The 15261-nt window shown below is 42.0% G+C and overlaps 2 protein-coding genes across 2 annotated transcripts; both read right to left on the reverse strand.

Moving 5' to 3' along the window:
• Positions 1–997: 997 nt before the first annotated feature.
• LOC145401109 (uncharacterized) lies at positions 998–8738 on the reverse strand. Its single transcript, XM_080273480.1, has 9 exons — positions 8498–8738; positions 7876–8030; positions 6649–6822; positions 6232–6380; positions 4303–4994; positions 3436–3580; positions 2671–2799; positions 1588–1697; positions 998–1125 (listed from the first exon to the last, which is right to left on the reverse strand). Exons 1-9 carry the CDS (start codon positions 8736–8738, stop codon positions 998–1000), a joined length of 1923 nt encoding a protein of 640 aa, XP_080129606.1.
• Positions 8739–9725: 987 nt separating this feature from the next.
• LOC145401111 (uncharacterized) lies at positions 9726–15245 on the reverse strand. The gene is made up of 6 exons (XM_080273481.1): positions 15143–15245; positions 14461–14615; positions 13313–13486; positions 12273–12957; positions 11635–11775; positions 9726–9859 (listed from the first exon to the last, which is right to left on the reverse strand). The coding sequence occupies exons 1-6, from the start codon at positions 15243–15245 to the stop codon at positions 9726–9728; spliced, it is 1392 nt and encodes a 463-aa protein (XP_080129607.1).
• Positions 15246–15261: the final 16 nt, after the last annotated feature.

The following is a 15261-nucleotide window of genomic DNA, read 5'->3' on the forward strand; positions in this document are numbered from 1 at the left end:
CGAGAAGCTGTCTATTAACTTCAGCGCAACGGTGAGGGCTTTCTATTTTATTCTTCCCTCCATTACACGACTTAATTCAGCCTGGAAAGGATGTATCGTACCAGTCTCACATTTCCCTTTGCTAATGTCAGACGAATTTTTTCAACACAGAACCGTCAGCTTTCCCCGAACACCTCAACACTTTGCTTTTTGGCCTGTATTGAGATTGCGTGTGCTTGCAACAGAAACACAGGATAAATGCTTAGAAATGCGATGCGTCCGAGTTGCAAGGAGGAAAGAGTTGCAGAAATTCCATGCAAGCGATGCCTTGTCTCTCGGAATGCATTAATTATCACTGTTGTTTTTGTTGTCAACGTCATCATTATTTTAGACATCTGAAGCCCTTTTAGTCATCATCCTGATAATACTATCATCATTAACATTTGAACCCATCGTCCTCAGCGCATCATCATCGTTATCATAATCAGATTAATTATTATCATGGCAGTAGCAGTAATAGTAGTAGTAGTAGTAGTAGTAGTAGTAGTGGTGGTAGTTGTAATAGTCGCAACTCCAGGCTTAAGTTAATGTGAACCCGGTGAACTGCAGGCTAAAGTTCCCCTTACCCCCCTGTCCACCATCCTCCTTTGGGTATAGGGAGGGCAGTGAGGGACGTTTGTAATACTGGGCATCTCCACTGCGGGATCGTATTATCGCCACCATGTGAAAGCGTCCCTCTGCAGCACTGATCATACTCGTAAATGGGAAGGCAGGACCCAAAGAACACAAAAAGGTAAAATGTTGAGCCTGTACAGTACTACTATATCATTTTGGCCATTTCCAGACACTTTTCTTGAGATTTCGGTGCGCTTTCGTACTCAGTCGGTTAAGAAAAACATCATCAACATAACAACAATAATAAGATAACAATAATAATAATGATAGTAATAATAATAATAATAACAATAATTCATATGAGTCAAGTGGTCAGTCCTATTTCGCTTCTCCACCCTCCTCCTCAAGAGCAGCAGTACTCCTGGCCCGCCTCGAGGTACTCATTGCACAGTAGGTTGAGCAGCATCTGGATCTCCACGCTGATCGTCTCGTACGAGGTGTGGAGGCGGTCAGCGCAGTTCCACCAGCGGTCTGATCAGAGGGAAATGAAATTGAAAGAAGGATTTCACGAATTTGGGAAGTTTATGCGTACTGGTGCTGGTTGAGATGGTATTGGTGATGATGATGATGATGATGATAATAATGATAATAATAATAATAATAATAATAATAATAGTAATAATAATAATAATAATAATAATAACAATATTAATAATAATAATAGTATTCCACTGTCTTCAACCTCTTCCTCACCTGAAGATGGAGTGAGGCAGGACACATAAACAAGGATAAAAAAAAAGTACAGAATGGGTGAATTATCATCAGCATGCTCTCCAAAATGCGTCATACAGCCATCCACTCATCATTCAGGCCCCCAGACTACAGGCTTCATCTCACAGACCTAACCATCTCAGCATTTTTTCATAACATCAGCACCAATATTGCTGCTGTAGAGGGTTACTGTGCTCACCTATGCGTCGGTCTGTCACTCACCTTTGTAGATGGGGTAGTGTTTGAGTCCCGCCTGGTTAAGCCTCTGACACTCCCTCAGGTTGGCCAGGTTGAGGGGCAGAGTAGAGTCCCAGTACCACGCACCCGTATCCCTGTGTTAGTATCATCATCATCATCATCATCATCATTCACACCATCACCGACCGTGTCGAACGTAGGCTAATTACATCCGCCAAGGAGGTTATGTTTTTGCCGGTGTTGGTCTTTTTGTCTGTTAGCAGGATTACTCAAAAAGTTATGAACGGATTTTGCTGAAATATTTTGGAGGGGTGGGGTATGGCCCAAGGAACAGTCCATTAGATTTGGGTGTTGATCTGGATAATGATCCAGATCCAGGAATTTTTTGTTTGTTTATCCACACGATATCTCCAAAAGCTTTCAATGAAATTTTGTGGAAAGGGGGGAGGGCATGGGCCAAGAAAGAATTGGTTAAATTTGGGGGCGGACCAGGATCATGAACCGGATCCTGCAATGGTACTGGCGGAGGTATGCTCTCTCTGAGTGCTTTCTAGTCAATTCAATATTATACTGGGTGTTGCTACAGGAAACAAATCTAAGAGTGTGGGAAGGCTAAGAGTCTTCATTACGCCTGCGTCTGTGGAAGGGTGTAGTTGTGCTGCCACCTGGCGAGTATCGTGTCAGACTCGGTCTTCACCTGTAATACTGTAATGGGGAAGTGTTGAACGCGGCTGTACTACATTTATAATTTAATTACATGTTTACAGGAAAAAAAAAAATTGAAGGTATTGATGTGGTATTTTCTTGTTAAAAAGTTTTCTTGTTTATTATTGTCAAAACTACATCTTAATTCAATGTACAGTATAATGAGAGGGTTGGAGACAATTACATTCCCTATACTCTTCGAAATGAGAACAAATTGAAGGATTCACATAATGTGGAATAAATATTTTGAAAGCATTAAAATCTTTTATCACATACTTTGCTGGGAGTGTTTGGTGCATGACATCAAGATCCTAAAGACAAAGCTTCTGCTACGTACATTTTAGGAAAGTCTTACAGACGAAATAAACAACTCTGAAAACTTTTAAAACTACTGCTCCATACTTCATTAGTTTCCACAGCCACAAGTCTAGAAAAGTGAGTGAATCGTTGAACTGGTTGTTGTAAAGAAATCTCCACCACGACTCCCTCGGGTGAAGCGAGAATTCCACATCTCCTGTCTCCTGGATGAGCCTAAAATAGAGAGAACCACTTTGGAAAGGCGCAATAGATTTAAAAGTAGAAGGAAAGTGGCGGAATAAAGATACGAAATATATTGCAGAATAGTAGCTAAGGCTAAAAGGCTTTGAGCCTGCACACTGATATTTAGATCTATTTAATTTAAGAAATGTTGCACTAAAATCTTTCCTACAAGTAATCAGAGGAGTAATAAAAGCATGGCAGGAAAATGAAGAACAGCAAATTTAAATGGACTGTCAAGCCACCTCCGCCTCCCCCTTCCCTTCGCACACACACACACACACACACACACACACACACACACACACACACACACACACACAGATTCATTTAAGAAAGCAATAAAACGTTTTCTAATACCTCTAGAAAGGTACATTACAAAAAACAAATAATAAGCACTGAAAGGTAAAATCGTAGGCAGTGGGAGAGACACTTCCGATTATAATGGATTGACCTTCAGTGCCATTTCTCCTACAAAAAGATAATATCCAGCACATCTGTAGGTAACTCATCCTTTCGTCAAGCACAGATCAATCCTAATACCGTATACTTAGCCGACACTGAGGTCATTGTGCTGATATATGTTTTGAAAATCATTTTGAACATATGATCATTTGTTGGACGACGTACCGACTTTGCGGCCACAAGAGAACCGTGGTCCTACTGGCGAGTGTGCTGAGGGGCTGGAGGAGAGGACGAGTGAGCAGGTCCATCTCAGTGAAGGGCACCAACTCCTCATCGTGTTCTCGCATCATCAGCAGCCATATGCCAAAGCCTGAGCAAAGGGGTTATAGGAATGCAAGGAGACAGACCCATTCATAAAGGCTATACAAGGTGATTCGGGGGCTTTGAGAAACTTCAGGGCTTGATTCACGGGCAAATCTTGTTATAATGCTATTTATTTTGAACATTGGCCCAATTCTCAATTGTTACGGAGTTTGAATTACTTACGACCTTATGGGTAATATTGAGGGAAACCATTTTCACCCAAAACGTCATCAGTAATTATTGCTCCGTTGCGGCTGAGATGTGGATTCAAGACGATATACTACTTTTTGTTTTAAATTAATCCAAGAAATACCTCTTCAAGTTTCTCAAAAATTTCCTGGGACACCCTATATGTAATGAATGGCATCGTCAGACATTCATCAGATTAAAATACCTAGGTTTAACAGGCATTGTGGATGACTTCTGTAGACTGGATTTAATTTTTCACCACACCCACCCTCCAGACGATCATATTCAGCTATGATAACCTACAGTATAGTTTAGGCATTATGAGTACATCGAAAGCGCTATAAATAACATAACCTGCAAGAAATGTTGAGGTGTGAAATACAACACAGCCGCTAAAGCAGATGTGCTAAGGCATCCCCAAGCAACACAGATTTCGACCAACATACAACGACTACTAAGGTGCAGCGTTCAGAAAAAACCGCAAAGGAAAAGGTATTAGGAAATAACTAAGGAAACAATGAATACGACACCCAAACATACCTATGACGATAACATCAGGTACAGTTTCCATCGAGGCCAGTTCCAGCAGTTTGGTGACCCTCTTCCCCTCCCTGGCTACGGGGTGAGCCATCTCTGAACCCCCTGGAGCCCACACCAACGTCACTCGTAGCTCGTAATCTCGTAGCCGACCATCGTTTTCCATTAAGGGCTTGGAATAGATATCGTTTGTACTCTGGTGTCTGTCATTGCTGGCGTTTTTCCGCTGATCTCTGTGATTGGTGGCATCTTTGTTTCTTAGTTTAGGACTGTGCTGGTAGCCTCGTAGCTGGACATCACTTTGCTTTAAGGGCTTGTAAATTGCTTCTTCGTGTTCACTTTGGTCTCTGTAATTTGTGGCAGCCTTGTATCTCAGCTTAGAATTATGAAGAGCCCTAAACGCAGATTCCCTTTTTCCCTTTTTTTGATTACTAATTGCTTCCTTAAGCTCATGTCTTTTAGGATTCGAAAATGCTTCAGTTCCTTTTACCTTATAACTGCCATTTGTATCCTGAAGCACGTTTCTATCGGTTGTGGGAAATGATTCATTTCCTTTGACCTTTGTTCCCTCTGTGTGATCATCAGCCGCCTCCCGGAGTAGGTATCTGTAGTATTTAGAGCTGGGTGCCTTCTGGCCATCAGCCTCTGCGCTATGAAATATGTACCCGTAGTTAAATGAATCTGTCGGGCGGTCACTGGAATGAAGCAAACAATAGACGACATAGGACAGCAGAACTAAATATAGTTTCTAACACATATACTGTGCAAAAATGCCTCTAAGCTGAATAAACTTGTTTGGTACTGCGGTGCAATTACTCTCATCTGATAAAGACTCTCAACTTTTTTCAGCTCATTTGATAAGTACTGTAGATGTGGTCAGACTGAAGGGACAGCTTGACTGTTACCAAGGAGATTCATTCCTACCGCATAACTAAGCCTCACAGAATTTCATGTAACCACAACTTATTATTTAACTTATGAGAGCGGCCCAGTTCCCGCAAATAAAAATAATTCGACCCCAATCATTAACAAAGTCCTCGTTTTGCAGTGATTGATACTGTAAGAATGCTTCTAACCCATTCCCTAAGCGAGGTACCCCTTAAGTCGGGTAAAACTTGTCTGGTGGTAGTTGGTCATCGTCGTGAAGGGGTTTGATAACGTCGTCGTGGTGAAGAGTTTAGTAAGGGTACTAAAATCTTAGGTAGTGTCAAAAATATGCTAAAAATATATATCCTCCTGATGAACGAGGTTAAGAAACGAGAGGTAGTGTCAAAAATGTACTAAAAAGATATATCCTCCTGATGAACGAGGTTAAGAGCCGAGATAGGTTGATTTGACTGCGCCCCATAGGAGAACACCAGAAAGGTAGCGAAGGCCAGGTTGAAGTGTTAGGTGGTGGTGGTGGTGGTGGCACTGTAGGGAAGCCTTTTAAATTGAATGAAATCGCCTGGTAAAGGCAAGAATAACCTAAAATAAAAAACGTCATCATACTGACAATATTAAGTAATTGTATAGGGATGCCATGCTAACCAGACTGTGGGTACGGGATGAATGACACAGTTACGGTGGTGACAGAGACCCAGATTGAGGTGTGAAGTAGTGGTAGAGCTGGTAGCAGTGGCACTGAAGGGAATGTCTCAAACCGAATAAAAATTGTCACGTAACCTACGAAGAAACTATAAAATAAGACCACTGTATCGAAGAAGTTAAGAAAAATACTGGAGAGGTCCCGTGCTAACTTGACTCTGGTCTTACAGTAAGTGCCAGTGTCGTGAGAGAGGGCCAGGTTTAAGTATAAGATGATGGTGGTGGCATTGGACGGGGCTCTCCTAGGCTAAATGTACTCTTCAGGCAATAGCAAAAGTGTACTTAATAATACCATCGCCGTATTGAATGAGCTAAGAATCATACCGAGGGATGTGCTGTGCTAACCTGGTCCTGGTATGAGTGCCTGGATCATGAGGAAGGGTCAGGTCGAGATGTGAAGAAGTGGCATTGGAGGGTCGACGGCCGATGATGTCAAAGGTCGGAGGTCGGTGCCTGTGGTAGACTGCTTCCTTGATGAACTCCTCTTTAGTTACCTAGAAATTATACGTCAGACTTTCTATCTCTCTTGTGTCAGTGGAAATGTTTTTAATCCTTCACTATTTTGAGATAATCTATTGGTCCATTCACAGCAACAGAGACACTTTAACTCCTTGAATATGATGATGACAGTAAGAGATGACTATGAAATGGATGATCAGTGAAGATGATGTTGGTGATAGGTAGTGATGCTAAGTTTGTAGATGAAGATAATGACGACGATGATGATGGAGATGATGATGGCGATTGATGATGTGTTCTTACCTCAACATCACCAAGGTAATATGTATAATTCAGATGTTTGGGGAGGAAGGTGATGAAGGAATGAATTTTTTGCCTCTGATTCGAGTCCCCCACAAAAGTTATCCAAGTGGAGGAACCGACAGCTGACCTGGCAGTAGTGCACTTACCCACCTCCCAAGCGCTGAACCCCCGCACCTGCACCGGAGATAGGAGCTCATAATGCCCTCAGAAATATGTAATACACTCTATATACACATTTAATACACTCACAATGCACTCATTCACTCATAATACACTCGCACACCTCCCAAGCGCTGAATCCCCACTCCTGCACCAGATACTCTAGCTTTTGATGACACTTTCAGTTAACATCCACATTCACATCAACCCCTTCACTCAGATGACGAATTAGTTTTGTTTCTTCTCTCTGTCTTAAGACGATCTTATTCAGTTTATGAAAGGTTTGCTGGACTGAAGGGATTCCTTAATGCTATAGCTAACTCCCCATTTCGAAAAGTCTCACTTAAGATTAACAAAAATATCTGAATATAACCATAATAAAAAGATAATAAGTCATTGGGCTTGAAGATGCAAAGCATTTATTAACTTGTGTATCGTGAACTGTATCATGCATTCTCGGAGTTTTTCTGTCGTTGTTTTCTTTTTCTTTTTCATTTTTTTGGAATATCTGCTTGCTCTTTAATCACAAAGCATTTCCTACATATGAAGAAAAATGTCAGGAGTTAGCCACATGATATGACTTGGCGTGTTCTTAACACTGTAGATCCTAGCATACCCACACACGATAAAGAGTAAAGAGTAATGACTGCCTTGTCTTGTTTTTAGAATTGACAATCTTACCAGCAAAGTCTTTCTATCTCCAACATTTTTTTTTTTCACAGTAACTTGGCTTAAATTTGCCTTCTCTCCGTCTTGAATGCTAAGTTGTAGCAGTTGATGAACACTAGAAGAGAATTCTAGTTACTTGGAAGTGCTTCGAGAAAGGATGTAAAACCATAGAACTCCATTTTTCTGTCAATGAGCTACATGAAAGAAACTGGAACAGGGATAAAAATATGAGCCACGTTAATGTGAAAGAACTCCAATAACACGCAAGTATACTGTGTTCAGATATTAAATTGACCGACTGTTTTTGCTTAAATATGTCATATGAATGTTCATTTTTGCACATAACCTAACGTCTGGAAAAATTACAATATAATATGGAGGTAGTGCAGTGTAACCTACCTTACAGGGCAGGTAGGGCAGGGCGCCGTGCATGAGCGAGAGGCGAGTGGCAGGGTAGGCAAGGATGGATGACAGGTTGGTGGTGGCTGTGTCCCCGACGTTCACGGCTTTCAGCAGTGGCTCTAACTCTTGGCTTAATCCTTCGTACAATATATCTGTTTCGTGAAAGTTTATTAGGGGTTATAATGCTAAACTTCACTTTTATCACACTCGTGAATCAGGTCCTTTAATTAACATATGCAGCACAAATTCATCAGTGTCAAAACTATGTTCTTTTTAACCTTTGCCTCATCTCTATCACGTCGGCATATTACGGGTCACCGTAAAATACGTTATACTTTTACCACTCTAGCATATATTTTTTATTAATTTTGCCACACCAGTATATCAGTGTCAGTATTATATTCATCACTGCCATACCTGTCACCTATAACATCAGTGCAGCATACTGGGGCCTACGTTGTTCTTTACATATGCATACCTGAGAAGTTTGTGCCTTCTTCACCTGAATATTTTATGTTGTCTGATTTTTATTATTATTATTATTATTATTATTATTATTATTATTATTATTATTATTATTATCATTATTGTCATTGTCGTTGTTATTATCGGCTCTTACCTGCATTTTCTTGGTTCGCCTTGTCAACAGTAAACATTGCGCGGCAGCTTGGGCTAGAGGGGCGGTGTGGCGGTCTTGACGTGGCCCTGTGCGGTGACGTGGCCCTGTGACGTGCCCTTAACCCATCCTGTCTTAAGTGTGACGTCAACAGCACCATCACCGTCACTACCAGCACACAAACACACTTCACACAGGCGTAGGGAATGTGCCGTAACATTTCTCTAACCGCAGGGGAACTCATTTTGTCTCATAGTTTTGGGGGCGGTCTGATTAACAGGCAGTCTTCTTATAGCCAAAATCGAGGACATACTATTTCAACATATTAATTCGTAATGTCGAAATCTCAAAAAAAAAAATCTACTTCCGAAGAACTTAATTTTCGTGCATTTCCAGGGGGAGTTTCATCTAGCGCTGTCCTTCTTACGGAGAAATGTTGTGGTGACTGATGTTCAACGCCGTCTTTCATTTAGAGAGAAGGAGGAGGATGTAACCTTTTCTCCTGCTGCGAAAGAAAGTGATTTTTATTTCACTTCATTACGTCCGAATTCAAAAACGTCCTGCCTGGTTTCAAGAAAGCTAATAATATCGATGTAGAGTTCTTGGAAGCCACTTATTCCAACAATGTCACTCTTATAGACACACATAAGCATTTTATTGAGGCCACGGCAGACGATTTTGCTGAAGACAAAGAAAAAATACCTGCCAATTATAAGAATCTAACTCGATTCATTCCTTCACTGCCGTAGTTACTTAGGTACTTTCAACAGATGATTTAGTTCAGCTGAGAGGGATCACGCAGTCAGAGGCATAACACTTCTCTCGATTAACCCTTCGACTGGTAGCCATGACTAAGCATGACCCCTGGATATACACTGAGAAAGCTCAGACGGGACAAGGAAAAGAGAGATTATATTTTTTTTTCTTTTTTTAGAGGAAGGGGTGTGTTTTTATTACCCTTTGTGTCTACAGGGAAAATCCACGCTCACACACACACACACACACACACACACACACAGACACTGTAGAGAGAGGGAGAGAGAGAGATCCTGGTGCCTTTCTGAAATGGATAATAACAATAAATCCCAGTACCATGGAAACAAATTATTTTTATTGCTTTCTGTCGTCCTTGTCATCATCTTCATCACAGTTATATGCAGTAGAATCCAGACACAAGAAAACAGGGAAGTAAAAGGAGAATCATCAGTGTCTTTACATCCACAAACCACACCTAGTCACCGGAGCAGCAATACTCCTTATCAACCTTGAGATCACGGTTGCACAGAAAGTTAAACAGCATCTGTATCTCGGCGTGGTTGGTCTCGTACGAGGAGTGGTGAGGGTCCTGGCAGCCCCACCATAAGTCTGTGGTTTGGAAATGGGGAAATATCGTGAGAAATTATGTATTTAATTAGTACCATGAAATTAGCATAATTTTTCCATAAGCGAAGGAGGATTATATCGTAAAGAGAACAATCTACTATAATATTACAAGAATTTATTGGTATATCACTGTAAATATACTCTCTCTCTCTCTCTCTCTCTCTCTCTCTCTCTCTCTCTCTCTCTCTCTCTCTCTCTCTCTCTCTCTCTCTCTCTCTCTCACCGTTATAGAGCGTGTAGTGCTGAAGTCCCGCTTGGCTGAGCCTCTGACACTCCCTCAGGTTGGCCAGATTCAGAGGCAAAGTGGAATCCCAGTACCACGCACCGGTACCCCTGTGTATCATCATCATCATCAACATCACCTCTCTCATCATCATCATCATCATCATCATCATTATCATCATCACTTCTATCATCATCATTATCATCATCACTTCTATCATCATCATCATCATTACTTACCTCACTATACTCCACAGCCATGAGTCCAGTAGGGATACGGAGCTATTGAACTGATCGAGATAGAGGAGATGTTTCCACCAGTCACGTGGGTCTCTCGATCTCTCGCCTCTTCCCTCAGTCGTGGCCCATCGGTAGCTGGGAAGGAAAGAGTGAGAGAGGTTAAATACAAGACAGAGAAATAGAGAGAGAGAGACAGCTTGTGTGTAGTTACGAAGGAAAAGACAGCTAAAATACCTGCAAATGTTCAGCATTCGTCATTGCAGTGGTAGGTGGTGGCGACCATAATCCGCTTACTTGGTGTAGTGCTGCCTACATCTTCCTTCACTCTTTCATTCTTTTTATGTGTCTCTCCTCTCCTCTTCCTATTTCTCCTATCTTTCCTGTCACTTTTCATTATCCTTCTTTCCTTCTCAGATAACTTTACACTGAGTGACAAGCCTAATGGTTTCCTGTACCTAATGGTGTCCTGTAAGGCAGGAAACTTTGTACAACGCTGGGTAACCATACGGCCAAAACATACGTGTTCCCTACTTGTCAACACGTTGGTTGGCGAAGGGTTCGTGCCCCTCCAGGTAAAACAACTATAACTCAAAGTCAAACAGCCACCCCTTACTGGAATATGGCGCCTGGCTATTGAATAATAGATTCCTCATTGCAAATTTTAATTTCTAACCAACTCGCCGTACGTATCGCCTACTAATTATAATTTGTCTCTCTGTATTCCATCTATGGTCTGACGCCGTACGCTGGGGTCAGATACAGCCTTCATTAACCGTTTCTCAGTTAATGGTCCTCATTTGGTTGATTGAAAATCGTCCATTGATGGCTTGATTAGAAAAAAAAATCGTCCACACACAAACCTAATTAAAACAAAATGAAAAACAAAACTCTCATACAGCCATCATTAACCCTTCAACATCTAGAGGTTATCCTTGGCTGGATTAAAAAAAAAAAAAAAGTCTAGTGGAGGTATGGACAGAGATAAACAAACTTATAATCAATGTCCCGTGGTAACTGAGGCTTAATTTTGCCGGACGTACGAGAGACATGGGGAAAATCTGCACTTTCCTTACAGTATCTTTCTTGTTAAATCAAAATAATCTTCCTCTGGTAACTAGGGTCTGTTTATAGAGGAAGATAGAAAGATGAGGAAAGATTCTGCCTTCTCCTTGTCTTTCCTGGGAACACAGATCACACGACAAGATTGATCATAAATTTGTTTTTGTGTCCGGGCCCTGATTGCTCTGATAGATACGCCATCGTCTTGCATGAATAAAAAACTCCACCTCACCGACTTTGCGCCCAGAAGAGCACCGTGGTTCTGCTGGCGAGGGTGGTGAGGGGATGGATGAGGGGACGGGAGAGGTAGTCCAGCTCCGTGAAGGGAACCAGCTCCTCGTCGTGCTCCCGCATCAGCAGCATCCACTTCCCAAAACCTGAAAGGTGAGTCATTTGACATTTCATACATCCAGAAACACATTATACCAGAATCACATACTAGAATCACACTATCATCAGTATCCACTTCCTGAACTTTGGCTAGAATCGTTGACTTATCGTACATAGAGATTCACACTACTGTATACCAGGGTCAAACTAGAATCAGCATCCACATACCGAGACCTAGACCAGAATCATAAGATATTTAATACGGCAAAAATCACCTGAATCGAAAATACATTATCATCAGCATCCACTTCCCCAATTCTGATGGAAGAATTAGACATTTAATGCATCATGAATCACATCATATTGATACTCACACTAAAATTGTCCCACAATATAATACCACCAGCGCTTACGAGTCGGCATGATCAAATTCCTGCCAGTTCTCTTTTAAGATATTGACTAAAGCAGCGTCTTCATTATTCTTTATTATCTCAAGTCAGTAGCGCCCACTTCCCGAAACCTAGAATACTGCCCATTGACTCACCTATCACTATGACGTCGGGCACCACAGCAGCAGAAGCCAGGTCCTGCCATTTGGTCACTTTCTTTCCTGACCTGGGCGTGGGATGCTCAAGTTCCGATCCGCTGGGTGCCCACACCAGCGTCACCCGAAGCTCGTACGTCTTATCAGGGAGGGAGTCTTCCAGTAAGGGCTTCAAGGAGTCGTCCTCATCCTCATCGAGGTGGTGTGAATCGTAGTGGCTTAATTTACTCCTCCGGTTTAGAGTTGAGACGGATTTTTGGATGATTTGTTGATTTAGAGTGGGAAAAGATTGGCTGGTTTGGGGAAATGGATCTGGTTGCATAATAGTAGCGGGATAGGTAGCGGGTGAATTTTCTGCTCCCTCTCTGACACTACTATTTTTCTCGTGCAGAACATACAGATAATACTCACTGTCAGCCATTTTTTGTCCCTGAACGAAAGTGTGATGATACTGGCCGGTGTGAACGGTGGAGTGAAGCTCGTTGCCGGCGTTAGAGGGTCGGGTAGGAGTGTCAGTGTGAGGGGTGTTGGGTGGAATGGTGGAGCGGGAGAGGTAAGGTGGAGTGTCAGGGTGAGGGGAAAGAGGTGGGGTGGTGGAGTCAAAGGGTCGCCTCCCAATGATGTCGAATGTTGGTGGTCGACGTTCGTGAAGAGCCACTCCCTCAGTGAACTCCGCCAGGCTCACCTGATAGCACAGTGTCCATTGTTATGCCAAATCAAAACATTCTTGGTCAAAAATAATAGACAAAACACAGTGTCATTACAAGTAGCAGAGTTCATATGATTCACAGCTACACAATATTTGCCTAACACTCCAGTACGTACACACCAAGAATAGCTGAGAGAGAGGGTTAGAGTATAGCTGGTAACTGGACGAGATATATTGTTACTCACTATACAGCAATGATAGATATGAGTAGTTGTTTTCTAAAAGTATCGGTCAATTCCAAAGGTCAGTAAGGCATAACTCTTGAATCAGTATGCTAGTCAGTATTTTGGAGGGCCAACAACAATTATGCAGTTGACGATCAGATACTCACCTCTTTTCTGCCCAGGTAATAGGTATAATTAAGGTGTTTCGGGAGGAAGGCGATGAAGGAATGAATCTTTTGCCTCTGATTGGAGTCCCCCACAAGGGTGATCCAGGTGGAGGCGCCGCGAGCTGCCCTGGCCGAGGTGCACTCACCCAACTCCCCAGTACTGAACCTCCGCACCTGCACCGGAAATATACACTCATATTGCACTTATGTATACATCATACACTCATAAAACACTCACAATACACTCATAACGCACTCACCCATATCCCAAGGGCTGATCCCAAACAGCTACACTGGAAATACAAACTCATAATTTATTTGTAATACCTCTCTAATACACATAATACTCATAAAACACCCGTACACTTATAATACACTCATAATACACAGCAGACTAATAATGTGCTTACTCATCTCCCAAGCGCTGAATCCATACACCTACACCGGAGACACATACACATTCTCACACTATACAGTACTATCAAAACCTAACCTTTTACTCCCACTTCGCCAGGTACAGGATCATTGTAGCCCTTTTACCATAACATGGCTCAGGTTTTTGTCCATTTGCAGCTTATTTCACGAATCTCGGAGCAAGAATAAGACGATTCCACAACTCTGCATCCTTTCCATAGCACTTCTCCGAGACTAGGATCGTATTCTGGTGAAATATATTGCTACAACTCGGCATTCAAGATGGAGAGAGGGCAATTTTAGGCCAAGTTGGAGTAAAAAATATATATATAGCTAGTTAGGTAATGTACAGTGTTGCAGGCACTACTTTTTGCATTTTATGATACTTTTTAAAACAAAGACATACCTGAGTTTATGAATATGATGAAGGAACTGTTTTGTATTAGTATCTGACAACAGTTTTAGAAAATGAGACATAGGTTACTAGTTATGGAAAGATAATTTATGAGGTTCGTAAAATCTGAGCTCAGTTCTCATAGCAGGTTGAGGAGGTAGCACCACCTACTAAGATAAGACCTAATGTTTCACCTGTGTTCTGTTACACCAAACAATATCTCTAGTACTATATCATGAGAGAGAGAGAGAGAGAGAGAGAGAGAGAGAGAGAGTAGAAATGAAGAACGATAATTACCCATTTACAAAAATCAGTAAGGGATTAATGAAGTCTATCTCACCTTACACGGCAGATATGGCAGGGCTCCGTGCATGAGGTCCAAGCGTGTGGCGGGTGAGGCTAGGATGGAGGGTGTGCTGAGGGCTGACATGTCCCCTACCTCCACACTTGCCAGCAGATCCTTCAGCTCACCGCTCAGTTCCTCGTACCCGGAGTCTGTGGGAATCAACTCAAGGCTCAACTTAATGCATCAGACAATGTAGGTCCGGATACATTGAGCACCTTAACCTCTTGGATTTGGGTGATGTCCTGTTTGCTATATTCTGGTACCCACCGAATTGTTTTATCTAGGGAAAGGGCTCCCACGTTGAAAGTGGTTTCTTGAATCTATGTTTATCTGAAGTTCGAGAAATCTACCCTATACAGGTATGGAATAACCTAATCTGGTACCAGCAAGAATAAACCAATAAGCTATATCAATCGGTTTCAAGGCCAATTTGCAGGACACGTTAGATATCAATAACCTGAGGGTTACACATACACACACACACACACACACACACACACACACACACACACACACACACACACACACACACACGCGTGTGTGTGTGTGTGTGTGTGTGTGTGTGTGTGTGTGCGTCTAGATCTGCAGGATAAGAATGTCTCTATTGAGGCCTACCTTTATCAGAAGTCGTTTTGGTTTCTTTTTTACCACCTTCACTACATTAACAATTTCTTACACTCTGTCACTGCTGCTTCCACACTCTTCAGCAAACACTTCAACTCATGGTTCATTTCCTTGGCGTCTGTGGCAGCTAGATTCTTCAACGACTTCAGACCCATGATTTTCCTTTCATTT

Source organism: Coenobita brevimanus, chromosome 54 (assembly GCF_032717465.1).
Source record: "Coenobita brevimanus isolate Jiangsu-jjx chromosome 54, ASM3271746v2, whole genome shotgun sequence".
Taxonomy (NCBI): Eukaryota; Metazoa; Arthropoda; class Malacostraca; order Decapoda; family Coenobitidae; genus Coenobita; species Coenobita brevimanus.

Coding starts and splice junctions, on each gene's coding strand:
- LOC145401109 (XM_080273480.1), bottom strand. CDS start 8,738: ATGAGTTCCCCTGCGGTTAGAGAAATGTTACGGCACATTCCCTACGCC. Junction 8,031..8,497: donor GGCGAACCAAGAAAATGCAG/GTAAGAGCCGAT, acceptor TTCACGAAACAG/ATATATTGTACGAAGGATTA. Junction 6,823..7,875: donor TGCCCTACCTGCCCTGTAAG/GTAGGTTACACT, acceptor TCTCCGGTGCAG/GTGCGGGGGTTCAGCGCTTG.
- LOC145401111 (XM_080273481.1), bottom strand. CDS start 15,245: ATGGGTCTGAAGTCGTTGAAGAATCTAGCTGCCACAGACGCCAAGGAA. Junction 12,958..13,312: donor ATTACCTGGGCAGAAAAGAG/GTGAGTATCTGA, acceptor CTGTGCTATCAG/GTGAGCCTGGCGGAGTTCAC. Junction 11,776..12,272: donor GCCCGACGTCATAGTGATAG/GTGAGTCAATGG, acceptor CTCACCTTTCAG/GTTTTGGGAAGTGGATGCTG.